Genomic DNA, 25,498 nt, shown 5'->3' with positions numbered 1-25,498 from the left:
TGTGTTTTTTCCCCTCTGTAAAGCAGGAGCCTGAATTATGTAGAATTGGCAGGTGAACCAATTAAGATCTCATTTGGTCCAGATCGTGTGCTCTATGGCTAATTCCAGCAGGCTAATTAACTGGCTTGTTCTCCAGATAAATCGCAAGACGTATGGCTACTTGGCAACCGGAGGGAGGAAATGTTCTCCCATTTAAATTTTATATGTAAACACGTCGGATGCATCAGCAGATTTGTTTGAACATTGCTAGGCTCACTGTGGCGTCCATGTGTTGTCTGCGCTTATGGAAAACGCTGAGAGGAATTACAAGCCTCTGGGTTTCCATGATGGAGATCTTTCTGCATTTCCTTCACCGCCAACTTCCTGTCAACGTGTAATGAACAATTAGTAAGTCTCCTGACTACAGTTTAAGCTGTTGTAGACGTCTCTCTGTAAGAGAAATGCATATATAGGACTCATAAAATGCATTCTGACATACCCTCCAGCTTGGCACTCACATACTGTAATTGGACACAATTAGAAAAATGTACACAGAGAATGTTACAAATAGATGAAGCTTTTCCAGGTCAGCCATTTTATCATTAGCAAAGCTCTTATCTGGCCATGAGCAAGCAAACATTGAAAATAAAGGATAGCAGATAAGCAAAATGAGCAAGCACTTCAACATCGCTGTCATCGGTTTTAACCAAAGCCATTAGATGGTGACAAGTATCAGATACTAATGTCATTTTGAGGCATGTCTTCTATCATATTATTCAGCAGAAGTTACAGGCCCATTTACCCCAGTGAAAAGCAATGCAGTGAACAGACAGCTCTCATTTAAGTCCTTTAAAAGTCTATAGCCGCGGATGTATCATAGCCTGTTGATAATTATGAAATGAACTGACCATGGACATTACATATGCAGAAACATAATGGAATTCTTCTGCCATTACAGTCTCTGCAGTCTTCTAGAGTGCAACTGTTGGGTGCCAGAAATAAAAATTCCTGTCATTTTCTGTTTTCGTTGAAACCATCAACTCATGTTATTTAAATGTATTTTTTAAAATAACCATGTTTAATAGCAAAATTCCTAGTAAAAAACTTCATTACCCATTATTCTGCAAAAAAAATCTCCAATCAGAGAATTAGGATGACTAGTTTTATATTTCTTTAGATGAATAATTGCACATTTCTCTGTTGTTTTTTAAAGGATCAGTTCACTTTAAAATGAAAATTACTCCATGATTTACTCACCCTCAAGCCATCTTAGGTGTATATGACTTTCTTCTTTCTGATGAATACAGTCGGAGTTATATTAATAATCACCCTGATGCTCCTAAGCTTTATAATGGCAGTGAATGGAAACCACCTGTTTGAAGCTCAAGAACGTGCATCCATCCATCATAAACATACTCCACACGGCCCTGGGGGTTAATAAAGGCCTTCTGAAGTGAAGCGATGCTTTGTGTAAGAAAAATATCCATATTTACCACATTACAAAGTAAGATAGCTAACTTCCACCAGACCGCCTTCCATATTCAACTCACGGAAAAAATAGAAAATGTTTCGTAAATTGAATATGGAAGGCGTAAGACATAGTGTGAGTGTTTTGATCTGCGTGAGGCATCACACTTTCTTCTTACACAAATGCATTGCTTCGCTTCAGAAGGCCTTTATTAACCCCCTGGAGCTGTATGTAGTACGTTTATGATGGATGAATGCACTTTCGTACGTTTCAAACAGGTGGTTTCCGTGCACTTCCATTAAAAATCTTAGGAGCATCAGAGTGATTATTAATATAACCCTGATTGTATTCGCCTGAAAGAAGAAAGTCATATACACCTAGGATGGCTTGAGGCTGAGTAAAGCTTGAGGTAATTTTCATTTTAAAGTGAACTAATCCTTTAAGTTAATTGTCATTCGCAGTGCTTCATGGCATTGTAGTTTTTTTCCCCCTCAAAGTTTGCCGCTTTGTGATTCACCTCATAGCTTATTGGTTTGGTTCATGGCTTATAACTCTTTTAATCCCTATGGGAAACTACATCTGGATCCAAGGCTACTGAGTGGGCGGAAACTGTTGCTCTTTATTATTTGCTGAAACCTCAGGTGGACTTTTTGCTGGAAGTTCTGAGATCCTCATGTTTAGCGGCTCTTGTACCTTATTTTATATCATAAAAGGTGCTACACTAGAGTTTGGTGTTAGTTTGGTTTCTTACAGATTCACCAAAAACCAACCAGAGGCTGAATTTCCAGCTAGGAAATAGACACACTCATTCACCAAGACACTAAAGCATATAGCGTTTCTAGTGGGAATACCTCTGATCTACCCTTTAACTGTTCTAGTACAGTGAAACAAGTTTAAACTGCAATTGCCAGAGGAGATAAACAGAGATTCTGGATATAAAAACTCTCCTTTGTTTCCCCTTTTTGCTTTTGTTTTCATGTCCCCCCCCCCCGACTCCCCACTCGTTCTTCCTGGAAACAGACAGAGGCAGGAAGTTGAGGGATAGTTAAGCTCCCTCCTGTCTCGTTCCCCAGGCTGCCAAGCAGTGTAAATGCTTATGATTCACGCAGCTCTTTGAAAAGGTAACGTTTTCACCAGGGACACAGTGTTACCTCCGATTTAAAAATGCTCCTCCCCAACTTCTCTTCCATTGTGAGATGTAGTGTGAGAACGGGGGAAAAAAGCCCTCTTAGGACTGTAGTCTCTTAATACACAATACACAAACTTCCTCAGGGGTGCTTCCTTCATAGCCTTTTTATTCTGTTACCATGATCTATGCCTATTTCCTGCAATTTGCACTCTTTATTTCAAGAATACGGCAATTTATGGAGGCTTCTATGGCGTGAAACGTTGCACTTATTTGGAGATGGCGTGTTCTTGACAGCATGGGAGACGATGCTTATGCTACTGTAGCAGGCTGAGGGCTGCGGTGGTCAAGAGTCAAGACTAATGATCGAATTAGGGCAGAATTACCTACAGTGCTCAGTGAAATGGTGATGAATGCATTATGGCGTGGACTTCGTTGACCGAACCCTTCCCTCTGTGTTTAAAGCCTTGCTGTGTTGAATTATACATCAGTTTAGTAGCAAAAGACTCTTGAGGATGATGGTACCTGATAGAAATAGCATATAAACATGAAAAATACTTATGCATTTACTTTCCACATCCCTTCAAGAGCATTTACGGCCCGTACGGGCCCAAACAAATCTGTGAATCTCGAGGATTGACTGCTGATTTTGTTTGTTCTAGGCCAGAGGTCTGGTTGAAGGCTATTTGTAGAGTTCCCAGTCCCACCAGACAAAATGACAGTCACCATTAAGCTCTTCTTCTCCTCTCTCTTTTTTCCCACCCCCAGAGGAGATTGAAGAGCTTTGGCAGCTCAATTTGCAGCTGCTGAGTTCCAGCATGTTCCACTCAGAGTGTCCCCGACCCCGGGAGTCTTTTATTCATCAATTCCTCTTTCCCCACGGGCTTGTATCTCCTCCCATGCCCCAGGATTTTACACTCCCTCCACCACCCAGTGCCCCATCAGTAGACTCTGGCTTCTAATTGATTTTGATGAAATTGATAAAAGAGTTTCCCTTTTTGTCTCCACCACCCCCCATGGACCCCCTCACCCATCACAAACTCCTCCTCTTCAGTCGCCCTCTCCTTCTCTTCAACCCGTCTGTATACACACCGTACTGCTCAACTTTCCTGCCAGTTTTTCTGATAATAAAATAATTGACAACTATAAATAACGGTTTTTGCACTCCAGTCTCGCCCCAAACTTTTAGGTGAACATTTTTTTCTTTTCTTTTTTTTTTTTGTGTGGGGGTCTCTGATCGCCTAATGCAAATGCTGACAGATGTCAGAATGAAGACGGGTACAGAGAAAGACAGAGAGAGGACTCTGAGTCAGGTAAGCAGGGTGCAGAGAGCAGGAGAAATGATGTCTTTGACAGTCTAGTGCGGTTTTCTCTTGACTCTGAACTGAACTGCAGCCTCAAGGGTGCATCATGACAGCTGACTGCTCTTAAAAACTAATATTAACATTTGACTGAATCAGACATTAAAGGCTCACTGAGTTTCTGCCTGATATGAAACACACAGGTATATAAATAAATGGTTGTATAATTTGGACTTATTGCATTTAATTACATTTCTATGATGTGTAATTAATGAAAATGATATGAAAAACATATTAATCAAAATGCCAAACATTTTTGCCTTTAATGGGCTAAGTGCAGTGTTAAATTAGTCAATGAAATTACTGATGAAAATGGATGTTAATGAAGGGTTTTGATTTTGTCAATGATAATGAAGATGACAAATGCACATCATGACAATAATTAAACTATTTCAAGGAAAACAAACTATAATAACAATAACATTTCAATAACAAAGATTTTGAAAAAAGAATCTAGAAAGAATACTATTGTTTAGATAATCCAATCAAACATTTAAATGTAAATTAATAAATTTTGCATTCGTTATTTTTGCTGACTAAAACTTCCAAGTGAAACTGACTAAAATGAATGAATATGCCATGATAAAATATTGACAAAATTTAAAGTATTCTGTATATTCATCAAAAGTAAAAGACTAAAAGACCAAGACTACAAAAAACAAACAAACAAAAACTTGTATGATGTATTCTTGTGTTAAAAACACAAGATAGGCGGAGCGCAATAGATTTGAACAGAACGTGATTATTGGCCAGGTCCATCTATGTGTAGAATAGACTAGAGTTTAAAAAATAGCCCAGATGGAGTGCCTGTGTGAACGTCCTCTTAAACGTGCTGTTTACTTTCCTGCATTAAAGCATTTTTCTCTCTATAAGGTGTCAGAGTATTACTGCAAGGCATTGAAGCTTAGCACTGCAGCAGTTACCTTCACAACACTGTGTAAAAATGGGGAAATTAATCGTGTTTTTATTCAGTGCTTTCACACCGTACTCTGGTTGGCAGGCCTTGAGGTCATTCTCTTTGAAGGCGTGCCTTCCTCTCAAAAACATGAAAACATCTCAGACAATCACATAACTCTGGATAGCACTGCTCTGTCTTGAGCCCCCAATCTCCAAAACCCTTCCTCTGAATACTGGGAATGGGGTTTAATCAGCTCAAGAGGGGGCTTCTTATCTTTCTGCACTTGTTATGGGTGGCTTATTGAACATATCAAAGGGGGAAAAAAGGAGCGGTTCATTATTTCTAGGGTTGGCAATGAGGCTGATATATCTCATTCTGAACCCTCAGTTGACAGCTCATTTTCTAGACAATCCTAGCTTTGATTCACAGAAAGTGAGAAAGAGAGTGGAATGGTTAGGAAAAGAAGGCTTAGGATTCTATTGCTTATTCAGGACCAACGCTCCTCGGCTGTTTGTTAATAATCTCCTCAGAAAACAAGCTGAATCCCAATTGTTTGTTGAACACGTATGTAACTGGGTGCAATACTGCACAGACAGGAATGCTGGGAGATTGGCCTTGTGCTCAACACAGAGGAGAAGATTAAGGCAGCAAGGTAATGTGCTGTTTAATAGTCACGGTGAGAAAGAACTGCTCCTCTTCAATCTCAAGTCAATTTGGGAGACTAAAAGGAGGGAGAAATGAAAAAGTGTGCATCGAAGGGTTAATGAGAGAGGGACTGTGCAAAAGGAAAAGCATTGAGTTAGGGTTTTATCCGGATAGACAGATAGGTCAGCTGAAACGCGGCGCCACTCTGTCTGCAGTGTGCCAAATTGTGCTATTCTGATTGATCTGTGTTTTTGGAGAGTTGTCTTTAACTACGCTGGATTTCTTGGCCACACAAGTTTCATCCTCGTGTCCATCTGCTCCGTACCCCCTGGCCCTTCCTGACTCATGGCCATCATCCAAACCTGCATTACTTTCTCTCACAGTCATGAAAATCCACAAGTAACAAAGCCCAGGAGCAAAGCATCCTCTAGGGTGCAGAAGGTAAAATGAAGCTAACCACATCGCATTCCCAGCTGTGCTCTAACTGGAACGTAACTAATAGCGAGGTGAGACAAAGTCCATCCCAGTGGAGGGCTCTGGGACTGTAATGGGCTCATTGTAACAACTGCTACTGGGGTGCCCAGGTCTCCAAGTAAGCATTTCTTACAACCTGCGCCATATTCTTCTACCCGGGTGGGAAAGAGCAGGGCTCAAAAATAAGGATGGCCCGCTAGTCAGCATCAGAGACTTTTGGGCTAGTTGACAGGATCATCACTTGTCCTTTCAGGCCTTTCACTGCCACTGAAAAGTTTACATTCAGTGATCTTCATTTTTTTTTGCATTGTGAACTTAGATGTTTGGATTTTCTCTGATTTATTTTAGACTGTTGTTGCAAATTCTGCCACTGAAACCATTTCCCATCATTTTCCAGAAAAAGTTCATTTATGGATATATTACATTGTACACAAGGAAAAAAGTTATATAAAAAATATATTTAAAAAAATAAAACAAATGTGTAAACATTGTTTACAAAAAAAAAAAAAAAAAAAAATGTGCAAATTTAAAAATACATTGCTAAAATTAAAAATCAATTCTTTTGTTTTGGGTTAGTGAAAATATGAGCAGAGCCAGAAGAAGAAGAAGAAAAAAAAAACCTTATTGTTGAATCCCATAGGGGTCACGTAAATTGCAGATCACACACCGAGTGCTAGGAAATTCATCCAATCAGCGGCATCCCATCAGCACTGATGCTGAGCTGAACCAGACCCTCATCCTCACAGCCGCTCTGTTTGACAGGGATTGGATTGGACTGTGTGGCAAGTGCTGCCAAAAAGTGAGCCTCGATTGGTAGGCAGTCGGTTTAATAGATGGCAGGATGAGATCCCTGCTGGCATGAAGCCCACAGCACCCACAGCAAGTCCAACTCCACAGTCAACTCCATTAACTCCCATTAAAATAGCTCAGCTCGCTTCACTAAAACTCGTAATTCCTGATTCGCGCTTACAGACGAAACTACACGCGTGTCCACCGAAATGCGCGCTGATTAAAAGAGCGTTCTGAACTCACAAAACACACCCACGCTTATACAAACATGATAATCTGTAGCACACATTATTTACTTTAGCAAATGTCAATTGCGTATTGCTTTTTTTTTTTTTTTTCCTAGGACAGCTGGGGTTCGCTCACTCAAGGAAAGATTACGAATAGGCAAAACTCTGTAGCGGTAAAGAAAAAAAAAAAAAAATCAGCTGTCTTCTGACAAGTACATTGTACCCGGCAGTTTTCTGTCCAGAATACAAAGAGACATTTATCACTGCAGCTGGGTAGAAAAGAGAGAGGGGGGTGTGAGTGAATGAGAGAGAGAAAAGAGAGAGGAGAAAAAGATACAAGGGAGAACTGGCTGCTCTGTCACTGCGGCAGTTCGAGAATTTCTCTTTTAACCCCCTTCCTATTAACGCAGCATGCATTTGAGTGAATAGAAGCTGTCCTCCATTCCCTTTCCATGTTATATTTCCTTGTTTTGTCTTTAATACACCCCATTATGGCATTGCATTTCTTCCATATTACGACTCATCCTGAATCGTAACACTAAAATGATGCCTCCTGCTCGTCTGAGGTAATAACAGCCATTACGAAAAGGTTAATACCCTGGGCAGTTGCCCTTTCTGTATCCTGTCACTCTGATGTATATTCATTTGCCCTGGTGTAAACATGAAATGATCGGCTGAAATGCATACGCAGACGTACCATCAAAGCAATGACTGTGCTGTGGGGAATGACTGACCGGGTTCACAGGGATGCCTTCATCTCGTCACTGCTTTATCCTTCTGTCCTCACTGCATCTTCACTCGCTCCATTGCAGATGATCTCAGTAGGTTAAAATTCAGTTCAGTTTCTTCCTGCATAAAAATGACCTCAGTCAGGCAGATTATCAGCTATTGATGAAAGATTAAAGACAGGGACTGGTGAGTGAGATCAGTTACGGCCACAAACCCTGGGAGTCTCCCCACTTTGCCCAAAGGCTTTATCTCTGTATAATGTCAGCTTCACAAAGCAGAAAACCTCAGCAAACCTTTTACGTGCAAATGCTCTCCTTTCTTTCTCTCAAAGCGGTCAGCTCTCCCCAGAGCTTAAACAGTCGTTTTCCTCAGAGGAAAAAAAGACAGTGTGGCATGCATTCTGAGCATGCCACTGCAACAGACTTTGTTTTCCTCTATGCCACCCCTACGGTCTGATTTCAAGGCTTTCAAAAAGAGGAGATTGAACTCAATCACTCCATCCTCTCTGGGTAGCCAATTAACCTTCATGGTTTTAGGGCCCTTGCCCCCAACCCCTTAAAAAGGAGTATAAAAACTAATGGGGGAGGTTGGCTGTTAAGTTTAATGGGAGACAGGGAGGCCTCAAAATGGGTTTTTTAATGATGCTCCCCTACTCTTGTGCACTATCCATTAAAGAGTAGGCTGGAATAGGCTGCTGCACTGCAAGACTGGAGATCAACACAATCAAATGGGCCAAACATCACAGCGGGGACTCAGACCCTTTGTTAAAGGATAATATGCAGTCTTGATCATCATTTCTGTCACATTAACATCACAAAAGTTCAGCCTAATATGTCTCCATCCAAATCTGAGCTGTCACTTACACAATTTCGCATTGGTGATAGATGTCTAATTTAATCTTTGCCCTTTATGGGATCATTAGCTCCCGTGTTGAGCTCCTCTCATGGGCTTTGCTTCTGAGCCTCAAGCAAGACCGCTTCCCTGTTGTGAAATACAGTAAATATATGGATATCTTTTCATTATACAACAAAATGTCAAAACAAGTGGCATTTATTTTAAAGAATATAAATAACGCAAGCACACCTTTCAATCACAACTTTTCACAAAAAGTTTTTACGTTTCAAAATATGAACCAATAGATACATTGTTCAGAATGAAGGCAAAACGTTTGGGGTCAGTAAGATTTTTAGTGTTTTTGGAATATGTATCTTATGCCAAAGACTAAATTATAAATGTCTTTACTGTCACTTTTGATCAATTTAATGCATCCCTGCTGGATTAAAAAAAAAAAAAAATTTATTAAAAAAAAGAAAAAAAATCTTACTGACCCCAAACTTCTGAACGGTAGCACACATCCATGAAAAGTAAATTTAGTTCTGCTAGCGTCATTGCAGATGTCATGTTTGCAGATGCCACTTGGACTAATATTCTTAAATGAAATTCATACCTTTCTGAGTGTGACTAAATTTCCTAATAGTTTCTTGGGCTACTTTATAGCATGCCAAACTCAAGCTGCCCACCCCTGCAGTCCAGTTCTGCCCCAGTTGAGCTGGAATTGTGAAAGAGCACATGAGGTGACTGGGGACTGTCAGTAAGGCTTCTTAAGACTAGTGGCTTTCTCTGTACTTGGTCTTATTCTTCTGTCATAGATAAGGGCATTTAATGTCACGGCCCCGCATGTGGCCAAGAGTGGGCACCAAGGAAATCCAATTAACTTCAGCCACAGCAACACTGCCCACATTGTGCCTTTCGCAATCCCACCCCGCCACTCTGGCACAACCGGGTGCCTTCCATCGCCAATGACCCACTAACTTCCTTTGACTCAACTCGAGTCTGACATTAGTCTGTGCTGTTTTTCTTCTTGTTTGTGATCTCAGGGTTTTCACTGAGGAATACGCCCCACTGCTGAGTCTCTGCTCGGTGCGTGACTCATGCTTTCTTTAAGGTAAGCTCTTGCAGCATATAGATGAGCAATCACATATGTCCCCTCCCTACCGTCTGGCTGCGATTCAAGGCAAGGTCTGCTGCCATTTCAGCTGCAGTGCCGCTCCGCCTGTCAATTTTACTCAGTATTACGCCGCGTTTTGCATTGGTTGGCCAGAGCTGCTGTTTTGGGCATGTGAGAAGTGAATACTATTGAAATACTAATAAAAAGGGAGTCTATAAGCGTCCATAGGGATGTGAAAACAAAACGGGGTGTGGCGTCCCTGGTGAGAGGCCAGACGGTTACCGACTTAGAGGTGGCACGGCTATACTGCACCTGGACCTGGATTTCAATGCTATCGACGGTACAATAAGCATCAGGTGAGCCAGCAGGGCTCCTCCTCTTGGCTGCCGACTCTTGTCATGCCGGGCTATGATAATATGATGGAAGGCGGTTCTTCTGTTACAGGTAGCACTTTCGCAACCGTCATTATATGCGTAGGAAAATCAACTCTGAAAAATAAAGACAAATGGAACGTTAACAAGCAGTCAAACAGTGTACAGTCTCCCTACGTTATCTGAAAAGATAGAATGTGAAAGAAGGAGAGAGTCAGAAGGGGCAATGCGGGAAATAATGAGGGAGTCGGTTAAAAGAAAGTAGGAGAAAGAGGCAGACGGGCATGAAGAAGAGAATGAGAGACAGAAGAAAAGAAAGACAAAAGAACGAAAGAAAGCGAATGAGATAGGCCAGCTTGAAAAAAAAGAAGAAAAAAAAAGAAATCAAGATGAAACAGAATATAAAACGCATAGCCAAGGCTGACACAGTGAACATGTCTGAATGAGAAGGCACACTGCATTAATTATGTAACACAGTCTATGCAAGCAGGCCGCTCACACACGTCTCACAGGGAACGACAGTCTGGAGATATTAGTATTCGGCTTATGCAGTTGGGCCCAGCTGTTGAAGAGAAGACACTGATTTTAGGCACTCAGGTTGCATTGTGTCCAGGTACATTTCTGTCAGTCTTAGCTTGACAGGAACAGGGCATCTGCTTTATTTCCACTGAATAAAAAATAACACAATAGGAGGAAAATGAAGCAACAGCATAGTTTGTGGGAAAGGATGTTAAGATTTTTTGGTTTTTTTGGATTTAAATACCCACTTCTGCTTTGGTCAGTCCATGAATCATTTGGCTTTTGATCATGTATAACATATATATTTATATACACTACCTTTTAAAAGTTCAAGGTCAGTAAGATTCACTTTAGTCCTTTATTCAGCGAGGATGCATTGAATTGATCAAAAGTGACAGTGAAGACGTTACAAAGGATTTCTATTTAAAGAAATGTTGTTCTTTTTAGTCAACAAAGAGTTTTAACAGAATGTTTTGTGGTTTTCACAAAAATATTAAAACAAATATTTCTTGAGCACAATGATTTCTGAAGGATTATGTGACACTGAAGTAATGACTGCTGAAAATTCGGCTTTGCCATCACAGGAATAAATTACATTTTAAAATGTATTCAAACAGAAAATAGTTATTTTAAACTGTAATAATTATAATATTAATAGTTTCAATATTATGTTTTTATGGTACTTTTGATCAATTTAATGCAACCTTGGTAAGCACAAGAGACTTAATCAAAAAAAAAACCTTCAGACCGCAAGCATTTGAAAAATATTATAATATATATATCGTAATGAATTATTCTTTTTATTTTTATCAGCTCAAATGCAAGCAGTATATAGTATAAATACAGTATTTATGCTTTTTCAGCATATAGATGAGCAATCACTTATGTCCCCTCCCTACCATATATATTGTAATGAATTATTCTTTTTATTTTTATCAGCTCAAATGCAAGCAGTAATTGAATTAAAAACTTAAAAGAATGAAGGTCAAGAGACACAGAATAAATAGAAGGAAAACTGTACATTCATCCACCCACAAATCTATTTTTGCCACCCCTGCCCTGAAGCCAGTTACATTTTCTAGGCTGGATGCTTTATGAATAGCAAATAAAGCCCTAATAGGAGAATATCTCTTAGGCTTGCTTCAAGAAAAGAGGCTGGCCTGCAGATTTCAGAGGGGTTCCCCGACTTCGGCAATGTGCTTCTCACAGATGATTTAATTTGCTGCAGCCAGTGAGTTTGCGTCCTCGGTTTCACTCCCCCCTCCCCACCCATCCAAACCCTCAACCCCCAAAGCCCAGTCCGTCCCCTCACAGATGTAATTTACTGTCTGCTTTGTCCCTCTCGCTCTTCTCAGACTCAAGGGTTTCTGAGTAAATTAGCTACATTGCTCGGTCAAGCTTAAACACAGAATACAGCATTTGTAACGGAGTATTTAAAGTTGTCCTCCACAAACCAATCCTTTTGGAAAAAAAGAGCCCGCTCTTGCGACTGGCTGCCTTAGAGTGCGTGCCTTTGTGGCTGCCAGATCTATGAGTCAGGATCATTTTGGGACCGCCATTATCAAGAAAACTCTGGGGTTGAGTACCACTATAATAGCCTTCTTTGTGCTTCTGTAATTTCCAAACCCAGAGACATAATATCCTGTTTTCTGTCAGATATTCTCCATGTTTTATATCAGTGGCCTCTAAGAGGTCACTTCACCCTAGGTTAGCATGCTATCTACTTTTTTCATGCCATGACACATCCACTGGAGAGCTTTAAGTGTGCAGTGGCACGGCAACAGGGAGATGACATAGGTCTCTGGTCATCCTCAAGGGATTCAACCCTTTAGCTAAGTTCAGCTCCTCATAGTGGCTATGAAGCTTTCTATACAATAAAGAGCAGAAAGACAGTAACTGCATCCTTCATTATCAACCTTTTCATTTCAATGATCAAATTAAATAAGTTCAGACACACTGTTGACAATCATGACTAAACTATTCTTAAGATGTCTTACCCACAAAATGGCTCCAAGTCATCACTTGCTGATACTTTCAGCTTAGGATTTAGTCACGAAATTCAGTAGCTTGCAAACTGTGGGCAAGCAGAATTTTTTTATTATTATTATTTTTGCTGGCAATGAGTGTGGGCAAGCAGAAAGGGCCACAAAAAAAAAAGAATACAAATAAATCAATAAAATAGCAATACATTAATAATAATTTACAAATATAGAGAATTTGACATTGACATTATTGTTGCATTCTGCTTTCAAAAGAATGGTTTAAGATCACACAATTAATTACAAATGATTTTTTGGTTTCTCATTTATTCATCTAAAAGTACTCTAATACCGAATAGAAAATTATACACTGCCAGCTAATTAAAAAGTATATATTTATATATTATTTTATTCTATTATATTTACAATCATTTAGTTTTCACCGTATTAATGGGTGTTTATACATGAAAATATATAGCTACCTTCATATTTTATGAAGGGGGTCTCTTGAAAGCAGGTCATCATATTTGGTGGTCCATGGCATTAAAAACCTTTAAAATCCCTGACCTAGTTAAAGGATTAGTTCACTTTAGAATTAAAGTTTCCTGATAATCTACCTCACCCCTATGTCATCCAAGATGTTTATGTCCAGGATTTGTCTCCATATAGTGAAGGTCCAAATTGTTGTTTAAATGAAGCTTCAAATGCCTCTACAGAGCCTTGTAGAATAAGAGTCTTATCTAGCGAAACAATCGGCCAAAAAAAAAAAAAAATCATGTTGGAAAAGTCACACATGACAGGCGGAAGTACCAAGCAAGTGTTTACAAAGCGAATGTGCAAAGACTAAGTCAAAAGGCCTTAACGTATAAAAGGTAAAACAACGATGTTGGATGATTTTGAAGTCTAAGGAGAAAATGAGATGGAGTTTTCCACCCTACCGGGGTACTTCTGCCTACATCACGCATGACCTTTCCAACTTGGTTATGTAATTGCAGAGCTAGTGCAAGACGAGCGTTTGTGGTTAAAAAGTATATAAATTTTATTTTTATTTAGAAAATGACCAATTGTTTCACTAGATAAGACCCTTATTCCTCATCTGCATTGAAACTGCAATTTGGACCTTTAACCCAGTGAAGTCCACTATATGGACAAAAATCCTGGAATGTTTTCCCTCAAAAACCATAATTTCTTTTCGACTGAAGAAAGTAAGTCATAAACATCTTGGATGACATGGGGGTGAGTAAATTATCAGGAATTTTAAATTCTGAAGTCAACTAATCCTTTAATAGTAAATGTTAGCAAGCAATGGATCACAACAGAAGAATATAGCCTTATATAAACTGGATTTGTAACAACAATTATATCGTAATACTATTGCAAAGAAATAATGCTACTAAACTAGCCTGACTTCGTCATACTCATATTCTAGGCAGAATGTGAGTCTGATACTGCTCCATTGCACTTGAATTATGGGCCGTGTCTTAACCGAACCAGTAAAAAAAAAAAAAAAACTCTGCACTCAATTGGATAGACCTACAACCAATCAGAGCAACGCAGTAAGTGACGTATGTTGAACTTGTACTTAAACTTTTGCCGAATCCCGTTGGAAGGACGGCAAACACATCTTTCCCATCGACAAATGCCTTGATTGCGGTTCTTTGTTCGTCTTTTAAAATTAATGCGCTGTCGATTTCTTTTATTACAAACGTGATAGCGGAATCTAAACATCTTACTTCTCCAGCTGCAGTCATCGTTGGTGAAAACCAATTCAACCCAAGCGCTCTTTGATGACGTGGGTGGTTACGTAACCGCAGATAGCCTGTCCATCATCGATTAAAGCCCGCCCTGGCAATTTGATTGGCTCGGCCTTCTGGGAGCCGAGCATAATTACTCCACAATGGATCGAGTCCAGACCGAACTTCCCGTCCAAAAAATGTTGTGGGCGGGGTTCGGGCTGGCACCCAGGCTACTACTAAACAGTCTCTCGCTATAAAGAAATATATTCTACCTGTGTGAGGCACATGCTCAGCTCATTACCAAAACATCAAGCAGTCCATTTGCTAGCCTCCATCCTCCTCTTCTCCAACATAAAGCAGCTCATTTTTGCTTCAAAGTGATTCATAATACAGCATCACTGTGTCATTTTTCCTCATGTACTTACACAGCTGTTAAGCAGATACTGTTTGTACCAATCTATGGCTACTGCATTGTTTGTCAGCACCGGTTTAGAAATTCATTCTTTAACTAGGACCAGCCACAGAGGGTCTGATGGGGCGGGAGGAGAGGCGGAGAGACATATTTTGGAGCCGTGCTACTAATTCACACAAAGGCTACAGTCGGAAAAGAACGACGCAGTGGTAAACCACAGATATAAGTTAAGCTGTCAGTGTGGGTTTGAGATTAAAGAAGTGCAGATGGCTTCACTGAGGAGACTGGCTGTCAGACACACTTACCAGAGCGGGATAGACCAGACCCTGATTTACTTCCTGATAAATTGACTGGTACTAATCTTAAGACACAGACTCAGGCACAGGGAACCCTTGATTTGCCATCCGTGTGACAGTCCTTAACAAGGCTAAGGAGCAAGTATTAGATCCTCAATAATTAATATCCGAGCCAAAGGAAGACAGAGGATGTCAAGGTCACTTTCCTGAAGGAGTCACAGAAACTGAGGGGAGAAGACAGAGGAAGGCAGATGTACAGGTGTAATACCGAAACAGACTAATTTTCCAAATGGTGTGAAAGAGGGAAGGAGAAAAAAGAGAAAGACAAGGAGCGAGCAGATGGAGTGAGAATGCTAGAGAGCTGCTCTAGATGGCAAGGTCTCTGCACCGAGTGCCGTCTTCGTGGCTCGGTGATGCATCCTCCTCCACTGTTTGTAAAAACAAGACCATCACACTCCATCTTGTGGTCCCGCAGGGCTGAGGGCTCGCGGCTGATTTATGGTGCACAGACTGAATTGCCTGGCTGGGATGACAGCAGCACTTGGACTCTCCCTCGTGGGAAGCCCCCAGCGTCTGCCTGGCTTGTCGTAGCCTGTGCATGGCAGCTTGCGATAGTGTTAGAGTGGAGACAAGGTTCCCAACATGACCCTCATCCTGGACGGACGCGCTGCAAAGTCACCCAGGACCTCCTGGCCACTTCCTGTGCCTCCAACGAATGACGTGAATGAGATGAACAATATTTGCATGACATTTATTTAAGTCTCACGTATAGCCAAATTAACATGGCACACGGTTTAATGTGCCACCTATTGCAAAGTGTTGGTAAGCAGAAAGGTCCAGTGATAATAAATATGAAAAAAAATAATAAATAATAGAGGGGTAATAAATAAAAGTAAAATAACAAAATTCAATAATAATAATAATAATAATAATGTACAAAATTTGACATTATTACTGTTTAATTCTGCTTTCTAAAGACTGACAGGAAATCATTAATAATATCTTGTAATATTTAATTTATCATTTAATTAAAAAATAATACAAATGTTATTATTTATTATTATTAAATAATAAATAATGTGCCACCTATTTTCTTTCAAGCCATTGCCAAGTGCACAATAAATAAGAATAAATAATAAATTAAAAAAAACATGTATTATTATTAGTAGTAGTAGTAGTAGCAGCCTATTAAATAGTAATAATAAATAAGATACAACATTTGACATTACAGTTTCATTTAGCTTTCTAAACACTGGTGGGAAATCATGAAATTAAACAGAAAAGTACTATTTATTATTATAAGAATAATAAAAAAATAGAGTGAAAAAGTGAGCGCCACAACCGATGTCTGCCCTCTCACTCAGTACATTATTTCTCACAGGAGTCGGCTGCAGCTGAATTGTTTCATCAGTCTACACTGAACAACAATAGAGAGAGACTAACAAGAAGAAAAATATGCTTTTTGAGGCAGAATGCGTCTAAATATGATTTATACGATCTTTATGCTCAAAACCGCATCAAAACAAGCTCAGGTTTAATTTAGTTAATCTTTAAACCGATGCATCATGTAGCTCAGAACAGTTTGATTTATTAGGAACGTCTTGCTTGTTTCTTTGGCTGTTTCACCTTGTTCCTCAAAGAAATGACATTCTTTCCCCAAGCCCGTAAATTCAAAGTGACTGAATAGTGTCACAGTGAAAACTGCAGGGCCCCGTGGTTGCAATTACTTCCACAGTCGCAGAGTATGTTTGAGAGCGAGTGAGTATGCCCACTTTCCCTCATATACTCTCTGAGCCCGGGTCTATTTAAACAGGTACATTAGTTGCATTTTCTCTAGCCCTCTCTCGCATTACATCAACAATGCATACCTCGAGCACTCGTGCCCAAATTTTTGGAGAGAAAAGAAAGTGCGTTTTCCAAGATGGATCATAATAGCTTCCAAACAAGATAAAAGTCTGGCAGTGACACAAAAGATGTTCATTTTTTCCAAATTAAAAGCCAATGTGAAACTCAGCCCACCCACAAATTTAGCTCATTTAGCCATGTTTATGACAACAGACATTTTAATGGATCAAAAAAGTAGCAGTGCTGTGCGAAATTTTGATTTCAGGCAGTTGAATTAGAATTGGAGTGACAGGAAGAGGAATTTACAGATTTATTACAGTTCAAATATCTATCCATCCATCCATCGTTCATTCTAACCTCATTAGAGGACAGATCTGATTGGTCCGAGTTCCTCTCTCATGAAGTAAACGGATGTTGTTCTCCTACAAGCTGACAGCAGTGGTGGGTTATTATCAAGTGAGCCTTTGCATTACAAGTGGCACTATTTATTATTCTTCAGCCTTGCAGAATGCAGATCGCGGTACACATATTTAAAACATTTCCAAACACCTTGTGCATTCTTTCATCCTCTCAGTGCAAAAATTAAATCCCAATATTTCCAATACTCAGCACTGCTGCGGGACTTTCATCCCTGTGACATTTTTTTATAAACCGTGTGCTTTACTTACAAATGTGGGAGAGTGAGAAAACATAGACGCTTCCGCCTCCAACTAGAGCCAAGACCATAATTAGTAGGCTTTAAATCCTAGACAGCAAATGTTCCTTCTGACATAGTGCTCCGGACTGTATTTTAAGTCTTTTCCCGGAACTGATTGGCAAGTGTATTTTCCTGATGACTTTCAATAGACATTCTCTGTAGGAGGGCTGTCTGCCTTTCACTGCTCTCTTCTGCAAAACTCAAAGATCAGCTGCATTGAAGCTTTAATTGCTTCATTTGTTGGCATTATATTTATATCTCTCGTATGGCAAAAAAAGATTCTTGTTTTGTCACGGGTCGACAGGCTGTCATGTCTTACTGCAATTTGTTATGTGGTTAGCACAGATCTTTGAGAGAAACATCTGTGAGTTTTGTGGATAAACCACTGACAGGATGCGAGAGAGCTGCTAATGGCGTTCTGCATTCACAGCGATGTAATTTACAAGAGAATCGCTCCGCGGGAGTCCCCTTAAAGGACAGAGGCTGAAAAAGACGACAACATTCAATGTATGTATGTGTCCCTCCCGTCGTAAGGAAGGGGAATTGGAAAATTCACTCTATTTTTGTGTGTTGCCCATTCAAGAGGTGAAAACGATTTGAATCTTGTTAAAGTGGCTCCTATTGATCCACAGGATGCAGATAAATCCATGCTTCTGTAGAAAAGCCGATTCTTATGAAATGAAAGGAGGAATTCTGGGTAGGCAGATTGCACCGTGGCAGGTGTGGTGTCCTCGGCAGTCGCTCGCTGTATATGTGGATAATGGTGAGACTCACCCTTGTTGCTATGGTGATAACATTGACTTTTGGTGATGAAAAGCACTTTCAAGATGTGGACTTGTGTGTGTGTGTTCACGGGGCTTGGTAATTATGGGCTAAATTTGAGCCACTTGAGATACCGTAGTCAATCCGGAGCTTTACTTTTCAATTTATTTTTTACTTTTTCAATTTAATTTCTCCATTCTCCCTGCTGCTCGCCTGAGTTTTAGTATGAGGAAGTATGCATGTGAGTGACGGTCTGGGTGTGAATGTTGCCGTCTATATATTTGGGTCAAATCTCTCGTATAGACACAAATACACAAACACACAGGAGCTCTCATCTTCTCACATGTGCCGCAGGAGATGCGAAGTGTCTCCAGACTTCAGTTAGTAATCTGTCAATCTCATTAGATCACATTTTAAGGGTGACAGTTTTGGCAGTGGAGATCTTGGAAAGCAACGCTCCAATCTTTAAATATTGATTCAGGCCCCAAAGCTGTGTTGTCCCTCAGAGTCCTGAAAGAGCAGGAAAAGCAGATAATTAGTGATTTTAATTGGATGATCCGTCAAGCTCGGAGTGCCAGATGTAAATGTGTGAATCCTTCCCACAATCTCTCACTGTCACCGAGGGCTACAAGCATGTAGCAAGGTCTCAACCTTTGGGCTGATTCACCAATAGGGAAGCTGACCAGATGTGTCAACAAACATCTGTGTGGCAGATTATCTGTCTATTTTGGGTGATAGCATGTGAACTTGTCATGCAGTGAATCATTTGGTGACAATCGACAATAACAGGTGCTCTCTGGCTTTAAAATGACTGCAAACACTATATCAGCAATCATCAAAGTGACTTTGGAACATCACACTTTAGGAATACACATATGCTGGCACTATGTCAGTTATTTATTTGTTTTTACACATGCACTTTTTTTTTTTTTTTTTAATTATAATGCTATTATATATTTTATATGTATAAATGTTGTGAAACTGTAAAACTAGTTTTAATATAAGTAATTTATTGGTTATCAGCGATCTAAAAATAATTCATATTATTGCTATTGGCCAGAATTAATAGTGCATCCCTAATTACGCTCTTATTTATTATATGTTAGTGGTGCATGTGGAAACAGCAATCTGAGGAAGCGATTTTGTTATGCAAATGCCATTTGTGTATATTAGCAAACATTTAAGCAGAGAGAGTGCCCTTGTTGTGCTTGTCTATCCAGATGGCCAATAATGAAATATGTATGGAGTCAAAAGGACTCACGCAGAAAGCTGTTTTGGGCTGACTGCTAATAAAAAGAGAGCTGCCTTGATTATTACAGATGCATCTCTTTTAAATAAAAGGGAAGGGAAAGAGGCAGACAGCTCCTCAACTTGAGGAGAGAGAGAGCTTGGCTTTTTTTGTTGTTATAATGATACAAAAAACAGCTTGAAAGCTCTTCCCTCCAACACAACAAAGGACAGATCTGTAGTAATACTGGCTCACACAAATCTTTTTTTTTTTTTTAACAGCTTTAAAACATCATTACATATTTATAACTGCCAGCTAGATGACAGAGACAGAGCACAATGTTCAGCATTTAACAATGAGGCTACTTTGCCAGTGTCCCTCACTGTGAAATCTCTGATTGCACTGTCTAAACCCTCCTTTCATCAAGCCTGGCAACAGAGTGAAACAATTACTCACAAGATGGTGATCCACTTTTGATTTAACAATGCACCCTTTAATTGGTTTATTAAAAGGCCCTCGAAAGTTCTAGCATTAAAACTTGTTGAAGCAGTGGTGCCAGCTTACATTAAAATGGAGCGGAGCTCTTCAGCATGACGGAGTCTTTTTTCCCATTTCCAGCTCTGACATGTGCTGGAAAGATGAAAGCACCAAAACAAACTACATCTGAAATCCATGAAAGAAACCACAAATAAGCAAAAGCTGTGCAAACGGCACAGTTTAGACCAGCGGTTCCCAAAGTTTTCCATTTCAGGACCCACCTAGACACGTATAATCTCAAGATTTTCAAGTGAAGTATGGGGAAGGGGGAAAGTTCTGTTTACGTAAAATAATCCATCGTTCATGATAAGACATATTTATTTTAAAGAGGCATGATTAAATATGTGCGTGTACACTGCGCTGGTTCACATTTGGAGCATTAGAGTAGATAAAAGACAACAAAACTAACACATTCTCTCTCTCTCTCTCTCTGTGCAGATCAGTCAGAGGGTTTCCACTGCCAAGACGAATGTCGTATCCTGGGCCACTCTGATCGCTGCTGGATGCCCCGGGTGCCGATGCCAGCGAAAGCGAAGTCTCCTGAACACGGCCGCAATGTCATCGCTCTGTCCATCGAGGCCACAACCGTGGACGTACCTCATTATGAGGACTGTGGCACCACCAAAAGGACTTTTGCCACCTTTGGCAAAGACGGGCCGGACGAAGAGCGGGCTGAACAGAGGGGCAGGCGACAAACGGCAGAGCCGGCCGTCTGCAGCCCCAAGACCAACGGCACAGTTCGCGAGGCGGGAAACGGCCGGGAGGCAGTTAGCCCCATCACCTCCCCTGTGCACCTGAAGAGCCCCCAGTCCAAGCCACCCTCCGCTTACAACACGCTGAAATGCCGGGACGTAGAGCGCATAGCCAACCACAGCCTGCTGCGACAGCCGGAGGGGAAAGACAGTGAGCCGGCTATGCGGGAGATCAACACGCTCTTGCAGGACGGCCGTGAGAAGGAATCCCCCGGCAGCAAGCGGCTGAAGGACATCGTGCTTTAACCGGCTCCCACGTGTACACAGAAAGCATACACTACTACGAGTGTGTGCCGACGTGTGCGTTTGTGTGTATTTGTGTGCTTTTGTGAGCGTTGAGCCGAACGGGCCTGGGGAAAGAAGGGGGAGACACGTGCAGCACAATGTATTCTCCAGAGACCGAACAAACTAAGCTGAAAATGTGTCTGCGAGCTCAGACTGTCATCGTGGCTTGGTAGTAACAACAACGCTTGTACGTTCGTCGCAATCGTCTATCTGCAGTGGACAGGCTGGTTACTGTGTGCTGCGTGACACGCACCACCCTGCTCTCACGTCTTACCCTTAGAGGAGAAAGACCTTCCAGGGCACCACCGGTGACACCTGAGTACAGTCATGCCTTGTAGACTCAAAAGAGACTTCTAACTTTCTTCTAATGCCTTCTTTGGTATGCAGTTTTTGCTTCAGCTGCCAAACCGCTCACTGTTCCCGAAGAGGACGTGGGTCTCTCTGACGCTACAGATTAGCGAGACTCTTCCCGTCTGACGCAAGCCGTCCGATTGCGGGAGAGCGCACAGGAACACTCCCGCAGATTTCATTTCATTTCAGTGGCTTCTCACTGGTCTGATAAGACAACCCTTCTCTGTTTCCCTCAAGACATTCCAATGTCAGCAAACCATGAGGTCGTTACAGTGCTTATTTTTTATCACAGATGGAGCTAAATGAAGTTGCGCTATCAGCTCAAGCTCACCGAAAAACTGGAATAGGGAGAGACCGATCCCCCAGACTTACCAGCCCAGATATAAATATATATATATACAGATAAAAAGAAGAAAAAAAATAACCACATAAGACTTGTTGCTTTTGAAATCTCCTGTGCCCTTTCCTGATTGTAGCCAGTGGAGCGCAGTTTACTAGAACTTTGTGCTCTGGTCTTGTACTTTTTTGGATTTTGACTATGGGGCTAGGATAGAAGGGGTCGTCACTTACGTCTTGCTATGTGAAACTCTGTTTAGGGTTTACTACTATCATTTTTAATAATCTGTTGTTATGTGACAATCCCTTTAATGTTTTGTTGCGAAAGTAAAAAAAAAAAAAATAAACATTGGTGTTCAACTAAAGCTACAGTAGCGTTTGTACACAAACACAAAAAGGAAAAAAAAAACATATATGCCAAAATATATTTTATAAATAATTTAAAATGTATAATGAGAATATTTAATGCTGTGTAGTTATTTTATCAGTAAGTTATACTTGAAATTAACTGGCTTTTTTCTTTATTTGTCCCCTTTTTATTGACTATGTTATTCCTTTTTTTTTTTTTTTTTTTTTTTACATTTTCAATTGATCTTGAATTTTTGTTCACTGTGTTACCCCTGGCAACTGTTGATTGCAGTCTACCTTGTTGTAAAAGAGTTTCTTATTGGTCAGTTCTTGTGCCATCAAGTTTCTGTGTGGGCAAAAAAAAAGAGAAAAAGACAAAAAAAATAACAAAAAAAAACTTAACACCAACAGTAGTGTGTCAGTACAATGAGCTTAGAGTGAGATAGCAAAAGAAACCAAAAAAATTGCGACAAACATTAAACTTTCAAGATAACAGGTTGTTGTTTAATCTTAATACTCAAGTAAGGGTAAGAGTAACACTACCATTTTGAGTCACTCAAAGTGGTTCCACTCATTTCTGAAGTGTTTGAGAGGCGCTAAATGGTTCCATGTAAAGTAAACCCAGATGCTCTGAAACAGACTTGCTTTGCTATCTATCATCAAGTACAGCCCTCCATTTTTCCAGATCATTTAAGAATGCTGTACCAAGCCCAACCAAACAAGTTTGTTTTACTGCAGGAGAAAAAAAAAAAAAAAATGATTTGGTGGAATTGCAATAGCGGGTGATGGAGAGAAATTGCAAAATCAGTTTCTTTGCAATACTCATTTTTATAATGTGGGAAGTACAAACAGCAGCAATGTGTGAAAAAGATATAGATCTAGTAGCTGAATGTTTTTGCTGGTCTCACCAAACAGCTTCTGGCAACATGAAAAACGGAATTATCACTGAATGTATACTGCAGCTTATTATTAAACTATTAAATGTTCTCCACTTTGTCTCCTTGTCTAAATTCATCAGTTCTGCATGTTTCCATCACACTCTTTTTAATTTGCCATCAAATGGTTCATAATGGAATAGATCCGTCTCGATTGGAGAGGAAGAGAGCGAGACGGCATTGTTGAAAAGTAATGAGCGCAACCCGAGTTCAGCATACAGCAATTATCCTTTCTTAAGCGATCTTTTGTCTTGCCATAATTCATTAAAATCTTTAATGTGATATGAATATCTACTGTTAATTTTCCTTGAAAGTAATATGCTAATGTGTGTGGCAATGGCGGCTGCTGTGATGACAATCAAATGAAAATTAGTTTTCGCTGAGGTCCAATCTGAATCAAAATCATTCTGCAACATAATTTTTACATATCCTGATTCTGACTAATTGCAAAAATTAAAAACGACAGCAGAAAATACACCTAATGCTGCCAAATAAAGCAGCCGTTTGGGAATCGTCCAACTGAGGAGTGTCAATTTCAAATGGCTGGTCGTTCTAATTTGCTGAAGTGGATGATGCACACAACTGGCCAAGTACATCATTACTTGGATGCATACCCAGTGCAATGCGATGCTACTTATCTGTCAAAACAACATCTGACGAAAGACTGAAAATGACAGAGAAAGGGGCGCATCGTTACAACTTCCAAGCAGGACCTGGACCGCAAAATTCAAACACACACTGGACTGCCTATAGTGACTGCACTGCACTATATTATGTTGTTTTAATGAATCAGGGTCACTAATAGGACACTACACTTAACCCCAGGCTTTAAAGTCAAGCATCTAATTTAAAAAGGCTTGTAGGCCTCATCATTAGTACCGCAAACAAACTCGGTGTAATGACCAACAAATGCGTTCTTCCTCCGACTACTAAATCTGTTCCAATGGCAGCGCACACTGCTCTGAGCTACAAATGAATTATAAGACGTGCCCAAATGAGCCTCGTCACCTCATGTTTAATTACTCTAGATTCCTGTTGGTCAGGGTGAATTCATCCCATTATAGAGAGATTTATCTCAAAGGTTACCGGGACACACATCCTATTAACGACCTATTAATGTTTCAATTATCATTTTGCCAAATGGTAGAAGAGGGAATCAGAGAGCACTTTAAATGATTTATTCTAGACGCCGACATGCAAAGAAATAAAAGTGGGAGGAGGGAAAGGGGGGAGGGTGCCACTTTTTTTTTTCCACCAATACAAAATAGTTTGTACCTTATTTCTTTGAATAGGCCCCTCAATCAGTTCCAGCCATCTCCATTCTTGAATTGACCTCATTCTATCAAAAGGAGTGCAGCTGCTCCAGCAGTGGGGAAAGGGCTCATTGTGACCCACTGTTCATTCAGGCCAACCTCTGGGACCAGTTCTGTATCCCATGCCCGCCAAGCAATAGCTGGAGGGCAAACTGAAATTTATGTAGAAAAAGAAAAAATCATCTTTAACAATTAAATTTACAAGACTAAAAGTTATTTTTCAATATTTATTAAGTGTAAAAAAAGTATGTCAAAACCAACTGCTGTGCTTAATAATTTAGACATACCCTTTACTGTGGTAAAAGCGCTTGGAATGTCAGTACTGGGCTATAACCCAGTCACCCTGCTGTGCCCTTTGTGGGAGAGCATTTTGGGACAAGGCAGTAAATCTCAGGGCCAATGTTCTTTCTTTATACTCTTAATTTGGATGCTAATTGTGGAACACATCATGGCATAGAACTGCAAATAATGACTGGGCCACAGCGGGTGTACTAGCAGCACAGTAAAGGATGTCTTAAAGGAACATTAACCCAAAAATAAAAATTCTGTCATCATTTACCCTCACGTTATTCCAAATATACCATTCTTTTGTGAAATAAGAAGAGAATAAAAAAAAAAAAATGTTGATGCTCTTTTCCATGCATTGATAAAAAAAAAAAAATAAAAAAAAAAAATAAATTATTCAAAATGTTACCAGTTAACATCATTGATTTAACCTTAAAGGGTTAGTTCACCCAAAAATGAAAATAATGTTATTTATTACTCACCCTCATATTGTTCCACACCCGTAATACCTTCGTTCAACTTTGGAACACAAATGAAGATATTGTTGATGAAATCCAATGGCTCAGTGAGGCCTCTATAGAGAGCAAAGCCATTCAAACTCTCAAGGTCCATAAAGGTAATAAAAACATATTTGAAACAGTTCATGTGAGTTCAGTGGTTCTATCATAATATTATAAAGAGACACGAAAACTTTTTGTGCGCCGAAAAAACTAAATAAAGACCTTTCAACAATATCTATATGGGCCGATTTCAAAACACTGCTTCAGAGCTTTACGAATCGAATCAGTGAATCGGAGCACCAAAGTCATGTGATTTCAGCAGTTTAGCCGTTTGATAGGAGATCCGAATCACTAATTTGAAACAAAA

The 25,498-nt window shown here is 40.1% G+C and overlaps 1 protein-coding gene across 4 annotated transcripts in view; it reads left to right on the top strand.

Annotated features, from left to right (window-relative positions):
* pcdh19 (protocadherin 19) overlaps positions 1 to 23,089 on the top strand; it is a 57,903-nt gene extending 34,814 nt beyond the window's left edge. For all 4 annotated transcript variants that reach the window (XM_048175960.1, XM_048175959.1, XM_048175958.1 and 1 more), the window contains exon 5: positions 20,465 to 23,089. In XM_048175960.1, coding sequence (XP_048031917.1) covers positions 20,465 to 21,024 — 560 coding nt within the window. In that variant the 3' untranslated portion in view covers positions 21,025 to 23,089. The remainder of the gene's footprint in view (positions 1 to 20,464) is intronic.
* Positions 23,090 to 25,498: the final 2,409 nt, after the last annotated feature.

The sequence above is a fragment of the Megalobrama amblycephala genome, linkage group LG23 (genome assembly GCF_018812025.1).
Source record: "Megalobrama amblycephala isolate DHTTF-2021 linkage group LG23, ASM1881202v1, whole genome shotgun sequence".
Classification (NCBI taxonomy): Eukaryota; Metazoa; Chordata; class Actinopteri; order Cypriniformes; family Xenocyprididae; genus Megalobrama; species Megalobrama amblycephala.
Note: the sequence above shows the minus strand (reverse complement) of the source record. Positions and strands in the feature narration are given on the sequence as shown.